We start from the raw sequence: 11,247 nt of genomic DNA on the forward strand, positions 1-11,247 counted from the left end.
AAGTCTTGAGCCTATTACCATTTTAAATCAAAAGTCACAATCATAGAAACACAATATTGGGCTGAGAGAAAATCAACAGCTTCTGTATCCAGAGTTCCTTTCTGCTCATGTTCTGCATGTATGGCTCATTTATTTTTCTAAACAAATATGTTCACATTTTTGATTGGATAGTTAAATATTTCAGTTTTATTCTACCATTCATTAAACTAGATGTAAATTAATTTGAAAGGAGCATGACAATGTAACTATCTCCTTCTTTGAAAACAAATGCTTCATTTCTGTCCCTATGTTTATGTTCTGTGAAATCCCTCAGCTGAGTTGGAAATTTACATTTCAGTGGGGGACCATTTTGCTTTGCAGTGCTATATCACAATCACATCATAGCCACACATTAAGAATAAATCTGGGAAATCGTTTTACGGTCCATTTTCCAAATGTGCTTTTACTTTGCTTTAAATGTGTATTTATTGAGACTTAGTTTTCAAAAATAAAATAAAATATACATTTTAGACATGTTTGTTATGTCCAATAGTCATCAGACAAACCAATCAATAATACATTACTGTAATCTCTGATGCGAGAAAACAGTGTTCTAACACCAAAAAGGGGGGAATGAAAAGAAGTTCTGTGTATATCTCAAATTTAATGAACACAAAAGAGGATAAGTAGGCTACAGCACAAATTTTCATGGGTTATCGCAATGACGGCACCTTTTTCTAAACGTAGTATCCATACCATAACAAAATTTAAAAACATACATTCAAGGAAAAAATACTAAAATTTAAGTACTATTAAAGTGTTATGACATTTCCCATGAATGACCACTGTTAGAAATTTTCTTTAACACTTGAATTAGTTGACTATAGTTTAGAAAGCATTGCATTTAGCATCAGAAGACAGGGCTCAAGCCCAGATTTTACTATTTACTGTTCTGTTGCCTTGGGCAAGTGAACTAAAGAATTATTGTCTAGGTTGTTTAGTAAAATAAGGAGAGCAATGCTTCTTCTGTCTATGTTATAAGAGTGTTGAAAAGGAAGGTAGGGAAAAATATTCATGTTTACCTAGTTCTCTTCGTGACAAGCTGGAGATAGGTCTAAAAAACCCTATGCCACAACTGTTTTTTTTTTGTTTGTTTGTTTGTTTGTTTGTTTGTTTGTTTTTGAGACGGAGTCTCTCTCTGTCCCCCAGGCTGGAGTGCAGTGGCCGGATCTCAGCTCACTGCAAGCTCCGCCTCCCAGGTTTACGCCATTCTCCTGCCTCAGCCTCCCGAGTAGCTGGGACTACAGGCGCCCGCCACCTCGCCCGGCTAGTTTTTTTAGTATGTTTTAGTAGAGACTGGGTTTCACCGCGTTAGTCAGGATGGTCTCGATATCCTGACGCAGTGATCCTCCCATCTCGGCCTCCCAAAGTGCTGGGATTACAGGCTTGAGCCACCACGCCCGGCCCTGTTTTTATTCCAATTCTATAGGTGAAGATTCCAAGTTATAAACTTTCATTTTACCCAGCTTCACAAAAAATGTGTGGCAAAAGTGGATTTGAATTCAGATCTCTGTGATTCCAGGGTAATTATGATGACCAATTGCCCTGGTTTTCCTCGACTGTCACAATATTGCAAGGAAAAGTCTTGAGTCCCAGGAACCTTTTCAATCCCCGGTACACTAGGATGGTTAGTTACTTTATTTGGCAAATACTGTATCAAATAAGTAGATGTATAGTAAATGAGAAGCTTGATGAGTTGTAAAATATGTTATATATGTAAGTTATTGACCAGTAGGTTTGCATTCTTTTCTTCTTTTGTTACTATCTATCTTGATGCAAAACTGTTTGTTTTTACGATGTTTTGAAAATCATTATCTCACTCCACACAAAAGGGTTCTGTGATCTAATAAGTACAGAAAATGATTTTCACATTGACATATTATAGACCCTCAGAAATCCTGCAATAAGTTTAACTGTTTAATCAGTATTTCCCAAACTGATTACCAACTTTGAAATTTCTTTAACATCAATTATTTTCCATAAGAATAGTGTTTTATGTAACATATTTTTGGATGTTAAAAGTTTTATGGCCTGGTACATTTTATATACTCATTTCTAAAATAGCCTCAATTACTTAGTTAAAAAATTATTATACATTGAATGATATTCCTCTGGAGAATCTTATGCAATATTAATTCTCAGTTTCATCCTTTTATAAAATAATTGAAAACAGGGTCAAAATTATGATTTCTAGGAAAATAAGTAAACCTATAAGAAAAATTTTAAGCAAGTTTTTTTAAAGATAACCAACAGTGACCAAATCAATTAGGGTCATAAGACAAATGAACAGTATGAGGAAATATATTATAAACTTAAAATGATTCACTTAACTTCAAATTCAACTACAGTCTACTCTATGGGAAAGAGCTGCCTGTGATAAGGTCATCTTTAATTTACTGTAAAGCATATTGAATATGTGCCCTTTGAAACTTCACTGCATAAAGGCATAAAAGTCTTCATAAAAACCTTAGTAAGCATACAAGCTCTATCACATTTTCCAAGGGTGAAAAGAGAGCTGCATTGGCAAGAAACCTAAATTAACATATTTTATTATTCTTCATGAATAATAAAATAATTTTAATCTACTGTGAAGAGTCTTCATGTAAAAGGAATAAATTAAATACAACATATTTTTGCCTAAATTACCCAAATTGGCTGTTAATCTTTACTGAAAATCTTACTTACAGATTAAGGTTTTATATTCAGAAACTTTAGATTACTGAAGAATTCAAATTTTCAGATAAAACTAATCAGATTCACCAAAACAGAAAAAGGATGCTGAAATCAAGGCATTGTCTGGTTTTGATTCAGTCATAGGTAAAGACTTTGTCAGGAGCAGATCTTTTATTTTGTTGGTTGAATAAATCCCTCTCTCTGACTCTCTACTTCCTAGAAATCTTATAAAAAGGTGAAAGTTCTTCATTTTTTATGATCTATGGAAAACAAAATATATATGTCCAGAGTAATTTAGGATTCAATTTTGGCACCTGGAGATCAAAGAGGTCTGCCTACCTGCAAGTCACTACAATCTCTGAGAGATAGAGGCACCACTTGAGATGTCAGAGATTCAGCAGAAATTTGAAATGTTAATGTATGTTTCACTGAGGGCTTAAGTTAGCACTTCACATAATCGTGGTATTAGAGAGTTGCAGGAAACCTAAAAGTTTACCTTACCTACACTTGTTCCCTTTACAGATAAAGAAATATGAAAATGAGATGTGAGCCCAGGTGCCCTGAATTATAATTATAAATATTAATAATACATTTTTTAAAGTTGTGATATACATATTTTTAAAATTCATGTTTGCAAAATAAACAATCTTATCAATATCAAATTTGTACATTTATTTCAGTCATTTACACACTTTTTAAACTATAAAATACAAGGAATTAATATGTCAAATTTCAAACTTCCAGGTTGTGTTGGCAAAATGCTGTAATATTAGGAAGAGTGAATGCCAGTCTGCCAGCTGTGGTTTGGACAGTTAAAACACTCAAGAAGCAGAATTAATTCTATTAGGCCACTAGGGTACTATTTAATGCATGACACTAATTACTGAACTGAAAAAGATTATACTATTTTCAGGCAGACCTAATAACTCTCTTAGGAAAGCAATTAAGAAAGTTTGAGGCTGCGTGTGAAGTTGTTTCCTGAATAAAATGAGATTCTTGTGAGAAAACCATTATTTAAAGTGCCACACAAATGTCAGCCATGGATTATTGTTGAATTCCTTAACACCAGTAGGAGACTGAAGACAAAAAAGTTGAACAAAGGTTATTATGTGACAAGGTAGAATGGCTGGTCATACTTCACAGGATGTTGGAGACATTAAAATAATAAAAGCAGTCTAAAATAGAAATATCCATAAATTATTTTGAGACAGTGGGAAGTATCTTTATACTCTTTCTCTTTAAAAAAATACTTTTAAGGAAGATAAAATGCCTGTTTTAATGTTCCCATGTAAATCCTGGTGCTGTGATGGGTCAGATCAGATAACTACATTAACTTTACATTTGATCAACTAAAGGAACTCATTGCTTTTCTGCCAGGGCTCAACAAGAGAACACATGCAGAAATCTATGGCAGAAATCTAAATCATATTTCATCACAATAATAATGTCATATTTTTTCCTTTAATTAGTCAATATTTTCCAATTCATTACTCTTCATCCCTACAAATATCTATCATGTGCTTACTCTTTGCAAACCACTGTGTGAGATTTAAGGCTAATAAGATACAAATGAGACATTTCCTTTGAGAGGCTTATTTGTAATCTACAAATATCTCTTGACTGAATTTATATCAGTATATTACCTATGAATGATTCAGGTTTTACAATTATTTCATTTATGAAGAAATTAAGAGAAATGGCAGATGTAACAAATCCATCTATTTCCCTCCATCCCCATTCCACAACCACAATTCAGACAACCATTGTTTCTTGTCTGATTATTTGTGATATCTTTCAAAAGCCTCCCTGCCTCCACCAGGGCTCCCTGCAATCTCTTGTCATCAGGGCAGTCATAGTAATCTTCGTGCATCAAAGCCATGATCAGCACTCTCCTCTCGTAGTTCCCTGTTGCTCTTTAATTAGACAAGAAAATCCTTAATATGTCAACAAGGCATAAAACCTCTTCTGGATCTTGTACAGTTCTAAAGTATGATTTCTCAGCGTTTCTTCAAATCATTTCTGTTCAACCTCTGGCCTTATGGAAATATTTATATTTTCCTTGCACTGCAGACGTTATATATTCTAGTTCCTTTATCTGGAGTCAATTGTTTCTTATGCTTTCTTTTAACTCCTACTTCTTCAGGTCTCCAATTCCATATTGCTTCCTCTAAGAAGCCTTTTCTTACCTCCAGAATTAGGATTAGGAGCTTCTCATAGGTGATACCAGAGTACCTTTGCTTTTCTCTGTTTGTTGATTCATGAAGTCTCTATTAGATGGTTACCATGTGTGAGGATTTATTCTAGGAGTCTGGGATATCTCGATGAATTTTTTTTTTAAATGGCACTTACTTTCAAGTAGGAGGAGATAATTAACAATGCAATGAATACATAAATGATAAGAACAGTAAACTAGTAAGCTTCTTTTAAAACTGAACACAAGATTGGCAAAACATTGGCAAGTTGGATGGTGGGTATACGGAGATTATTACACTTTTCTACCTTTATGCGTGTTTGAAATGTCCATAATAAAAAGAGTTTAAATGTTAAAAAAAAAAAAAGGAACAGTAAACTGAAAGGTAAGAATTGGGAAAGCTGGATCAGGGAAAGGATGATGCACAAACTCTGATGGTGGCAAGATTGCAGTTTTAAATACATAGCCTACTATTGCCTTGCATGAGAAGACAGGATTTGAAAGAGATCTAAGGAGTGCAGGAGACTTGGCCATGCAAATATTTAAGGGTTCAACAGTCAAGAAGAAAAAATAGCCAGCTCAAAGGCCCTGAAGTAGGAAGGTGCTTGGGTTGGCTGAGGAATAGCAAGGAGGCCAATGTAGCTGAAACAGAGTGAGCCACTGCACAGAGATGTGGTTCCATGGGACTGGGTGACAGGGCCTCATGAGACAACAGGGTGACTTTGGCTCTTTTACTCCAAGTGAAATGGAGAGACATTGGAACATTTGGAAGAGAACGACAATATAATCTATATATACTTTAAAAGGATCACAAAGATGGAAGATAACAGGGGCAGGGCTGAATGGAGGGAAATCAATTTTAGAGACTGTTGCAATAACCTTATGAAGGTAGGTGGATTTAGTTGGTTGCAGAGAAGGTGGTAAGAAGTGAGGCAGTGCTAATGGGGTTTCTGATACATGGAATGTATGTTACAAGAGAAAGAGAAGGGTAAAGGACCAAGATATTGGTCTAAGCAACAACTGAAAGATGTAGTTGCCATCAACTGGAATAAGAAAGACTGTTGAAGGAATAGTTTCCAGAGGCTGAGGAGGAAGTAGTAGAGGAAAATCTAAAGCTTAGTTTTGAATATGTAGGTTTAAGATAACAATAAGACAACTTCCATCAATGCTACAAAGTAATTGTTTGGTTTCTAGTCTGAAGACTGTAATCTCCTTAAGGACCAGAACTTTGTCTTTTCTCTGACACCTAGAACAGTGCCTGCTGTGGAGTAGACAATAAATATGTGTTGAGTAAATAAATGAATTAATAAATGAATGAATGAATGTTGCCTCAAATAGCAAATTAGTGTCAGACCTAAAATTTCAGTGCCACGACTTAAGTTACTTTTTGTATACTATGTAAGAATGAAGAAATTTAAACGTTGTAATTTATATTTGGTGGTTATTAAAATATGTTAAATATTAAACCTTATTTAAGATTTTACTTGCTGAATAAAATTTATTTTAATTTGAAAACTTTGGAAGCTGATTTGACTTTAGGGGAAGATGAAAACGTTGAACAGTCATTTATTTATTACTCCCACAAGTTGATATAATTTCTATAATTCCTAAACCCTAACTATGAAATAATTTGACATACTGAACTGTATTTTATAGATTTTATAACAATAACACTAGTTTTATTGTCAAGTAGTAAAATGTGATATGAATTTATCACATTTTAAATGTGGCAATGTACCCGATTCAGTCAATCGCCCAAAAGGCAACATCAAAGGACATAATCTCATTGTAAATAATCTCATTAGAAATATTTTGCTCCCTTTCTGTAAGCAAATAATACATTGAGACTATGTTCCTTGTTTATATTTAGAAGACGCTATATAATCTCCTGTATAGTTTTTCTTCCTTTCTTCTGTCTGGAAACAAAAATAATTATGAAAGCATTGTCTTGTCCTTACTACCTTCCACATCTGTTGACAATTGAAGGACCTTACCTCTTGCAAATTCCATAACATGCCCCCACTCACTGGTCCCAAATATTTACATTTTTGCAATAGCAACACATGTGCAGTTCCCTGGATCTGTCACGCTGTTGCATTACTTCGAGTCTCTGTACATTTAGAACTTCCCCAAGCAACTTCCCATACTTTTCTTCCTTCTCAACCACGTGCAAAGCCTTGCACAGGCATCCCTCCCACAAAAGCCTTCCTTGACCTTCCTTCCAATCATTGTCAAAATCATGGCCAAGAAATTGGCATATTTTATCAGTCTATTATATTTGCTGATTGATATGTTTGTCTCCTTTAGACTGAATTCTCAAAGACAGGATTGACACGTTTTTCATTTCTTTATATTTAGTTTTTGGACTTTAGCACATAAGCAATACATTTCTGTGTTAGGATAAACTCCCTCCCCAAACACATTCTCCCCACAGATTTTCAGTAATTTTTATCAAGCTTCAGGGACCTCATAAAATATGCCTCTGGGTGGAGTTAGGGGGTTACAAAATGTTAAAGTTGGAGTACACCTTTGAAATTGGCTGACATTCTCTCATTTTAGAAAATGGCTGGGAAAACAAATTAGTCCTTATAGGCACCTATGTTTCCAAAGCTGTGCTAGCCCTTTGGAAGTGTTATTTAATCCTCACAGCAACCTGGGAATTAATGGTCATTACTGCATTGTATAGATGAGAATCCTGGACTCAGGGTCAAGTAGTGATTCACAGCCTAAGTTTTAAAACACATTAGTCTAGGTTCTTTGAAACACCTCACAATGAAGGAGCATAATGATCTCTTTGAAAATGGGCAGAAGCCATCAAAAGGGAGGTGCTTTGGAGGGGAAATGCTTATAGCAGGAAGGAAGCAAGGAAGGTCACAATGCAGGTTCTCAACTCAGTGAAATCTGGCACTAGGTTTTGGCAAAATTTTTAACAGAATGCATTGCCAAACATCTCTCACACTGCAAATACATCTTGTATTTTAATGCAAGACACATGAACTTGAATCATGATATGACTTCTGGGAGAAAAACATAATTTCATTTTGCTTTCATCCTTCTCCCAGCAGGCAGCAGTGAGGGGCAACACAATGACTAACGGAGTATTCAAAAGGAGCATGCTGGTTCCATTGGAGGATAACATCCACTCCATCAGAGAACTTACATGGCACCATCTCTGAATGGATGGAAGCCTGCAATTACACAGAATGGGATCAGTAGTTAGATCTCTTCTAGGCACAGACGCATACATATGCTGACATCAACTAAGGCTCTGGGTGTCCATTTACCTGCTCAGAATCCCATTACATGAAAAGTACCTCCACGATATAAACAGTACAAACATTGAATCTCAACTAAAGTCACCAAAGAGGAAGTCACCTCGTTTTTATAAAAAATCTAACTTGGTGTTATTCTTTAAAATCCTATGGAATGCTTTTACAAAATTGACTTAAAAATTAAAAGATCCATTTATAAATCCAAAAATAAAGAACTTCAAAATTTCTAATCCTTTTCTAGGACCAATCTGATAGATAGACACGCATCTATCATCAAACAACATCTCTATGATGCATACTCAGGTACAACTGTGGGAGCAACTGAAATAACACTGTCCTGCCTGGTTCATATACAATTGCTTTATAATTCACAAACAAAATTACTATACAATTTTTCAACTGTTGCTCTTAATTTTCATAAAGAACGTGAACATCATCTTAACTTTCAACCCACTCACTCTTTAAACTATCCTTAGTCAAGTTTTAATCTTAACTCTGCTCTCAATAAGGTTACCAACAGAAGGAAAAATACCTTCCTGTCAACAGCAGAAATATTGACTATTTAGAAGTAAATTCATGCATGCATGTGTATACCCAATAAAATGCATCAAATAAACAAGTGAAGACCTCACTGTGTCCAAACCCATGGAGAACAAAGATCAGTCTGTGTAGCTCTTATACCTGAGGAGTAAATAATATTTGTCGTTCAAGAATCTTTTGTTTGATTGCAAAAAGCATTACAGTTGTGTTTTAATTATTAAGGCAAGTTGAGATTTTTATCTTCTTTTAAAGTGTTCAAGAGACAAGGCTACTCATCAGCAGTTATTTTATGCACAGACACACACACACACACACACTTTCTCTCCTTTTTGTGGCCATATGTTTATTGACTGAACTCAGAATTGTCTGCAAGTTGGCTTTTTGAAGATTAGGAACAAACTGACACCTATTGTTCTTTAATTTATTTGCAAACATAATATTCTAAACAGCAGTCAGGGTAAAATTGGCCCTTATTCTTCAGGTCTCAGCTTAAAAATTCCCTGCCCCTTCCATGTCGCTAATTGTTTACTGAGTTCTTCCTTCATGGTATTCTTCTGTCAATGCTTTTGTCTTTCTTCTATTCAGCTGTGAGCAGGGACATTTTCCCTGTCTTTTTATTTACCAAAAAAGTGTCTGGCTCAGAATTCCCTCAATAAAAATTCCAAATGGATTAATAAATGAATGACTTTATTTATTATAAATTATCATAGGTGTAAGGAAGTAGAAAACACAAGAGTAATACAGTACAGCTCTAATAGTTTTACTTAAACCATAAAAATGTGAACAATATATTTAGCAGTCAATGTGTTTGCCATATTTTGAAACGTGCTCTCTACTCCCTGTATTACCTTCTCCTTCTTCCTTATTTGCCAAGGCCCTTCTCTCTGCTCACATAGGAAAGCAAAAGAAAAAAAGCAGAAACCAAAGCAAACCTTAATTGTCGTTGTGTGTGCTCCAGGGTATTCTTTTTCTTCCAGTGTTGACCATCTTTCTATAAATTTAGACACCAAGGAATCGTCATAGTCCACTATCTGAAACCCAGAGACATTCGCACCTCCAAACTGGATTTTTAATAGGTCTCCATCAGTAAATCCCTAAACGTAGAACACATTGATGTCATGCTTTTTATTTGAGAAACAAATGCTACTTAACATTTACCAAATAACTCTATACATTGTGGTTTTAGATATTTCAAAGAACATATGAGATATAACAAGCCTGAAGAAAATGTCCCATGTATTTACCAGCCAGTGTTTGTCATCAGCACCTAACACCACATTTGCATCAGAGTGGTTCCCTAATCAATACACGTTTGCTAATGGATCATCTCATGAAACACTCATGGTTGAGCCTACGTAAAAGTTCTCCACTTTATTGAGAAATCTTCCATTGACAAGGACTGGGTTTTACTTACTGGATCTACAACGGAGAACCACCATGTGGTTACAGACACTTAATAACATTAAAGTAGTTCTCGAAGAACCACAACCTTGTGAGCAAGTTACTCCTGTTTGAATTGTTTCTTCACTCATGTGATAGGAACATCTTCAAAACGAGTTACTAAATGTCCAGTCATAATTTGAGAAGAATTAAACAATTTCACAATAAGCTGGAAGCTAATTTTATATAATATATTAAATTAAAAAAAAAATAAATTTATCTTGTATTATTCCAGTGAATTCAGTCATTACTAAAACTATTATGCTATATTAACATTGATTTCAAATATTGTGCTGACATGAATTTTATCAACTTGATAGTATATCTCTCTCAAAGATGAAATTAATTTCCATAGACCACAACTACAAATGTTTTCACATTTCACACTTATTCTATATTATTGTACACAAAAGTTGAAAGTATCCTAAATTAATTTTGAATTATCACACCAAAAATGTAGGAGAATCTTTTCCTTGTTATTGATATTAAAACATGCTTATTATTATATTATTTAGCTGGAGGAGAAGGTAATTACTTTTTATTGGCTCACAATTTTGTTTCTGTTTATCAAGATAATGCAAATAGTGCAAAAAGGAATATAACAAAAATCATATACTCTTTGTTTTACCCTATGTATGTTCCAGTTGAGTTGCTTCAAAACATTCAAATTTAATATATTTGCTTTTCACATATTTACCTCTTCTGCATGACACATTTTTATTACTCTTTCTAATTTACCAATTTTAGAAAATTTTATTGAGTTTTTGTGTATCCCACGAGTACGAAGCTTGTGTACATGACAAAACCATTTATCTTCTCACCCATTTCAATCAGTACTTAGTGTTTACACATTTATAACTCTAAATGTTATTCATAGCAAAGCCAAATAGTGTACCAGGATTGTATTTTCTTTCTTGAACATGATCTCAGCCCATGTTTATAATCATGTCCCATTTTTTCACTACTAGAGATTTCTATATGCCTATCCTTATTTTTCCCAGTGCTACCATGAAAACATTTCATGCCTATGAGTAAAGCTTTTTTAAAAAATGAAATATTAAAACGTATCAGGTAATCTGTTTCAACTCTTCC

At 34.4% G+C, this 11,247-nt stretch overlaps 1 protein-coding gene across 6 annotated transcripts in view; it reads right to left on the reverse strand.

Annotated features, from left to right (window-relative positions):
- The window catches only part of GRIA2 (glutamate ionotropic receptor AMPA type subunit 2), a 150,460-nt gene that overhangs the window by 35,104 nt on the left and 104,109 nt on the right, over positions 1 to 11,247 (reverse strand). For all 6 annotated transcript variants that reach the window (XR_001885380.1, XM_017871039.1, XM_017871038.1 and 3 more), the window contains exon 6: positions 9,648 to 9,809. Coding sequence is in view for 5 of the 6 variants with exons in the window: in XM_017871039.1 (XP_017726528.1) it covers positions 9,648 to 9,809 (162 nt within the window). In the remaining variant the exon portion in view is untranslated. The remainder of the gene's footprint in view (positions 1 to 9,647; positions 9,810 to 11,247) is intronic.

This window comes from Rhinopithecus bieti, unplaced genomic scaffold (genome assembly GCF_001698545.2).
Source record: "Rhinopithecus bieti isolate Rb0 unplaced genomic scaffold, ASM169854v2 scaffold_3878, whole genome shotgun sequence".
NCBI classification, from domain to species: Eukaryota; Metazoa; Chordata; class Mammalia; order Primates; family Cercopithecidae; genus Rhinopithecus; species Rhinopithecus bieti.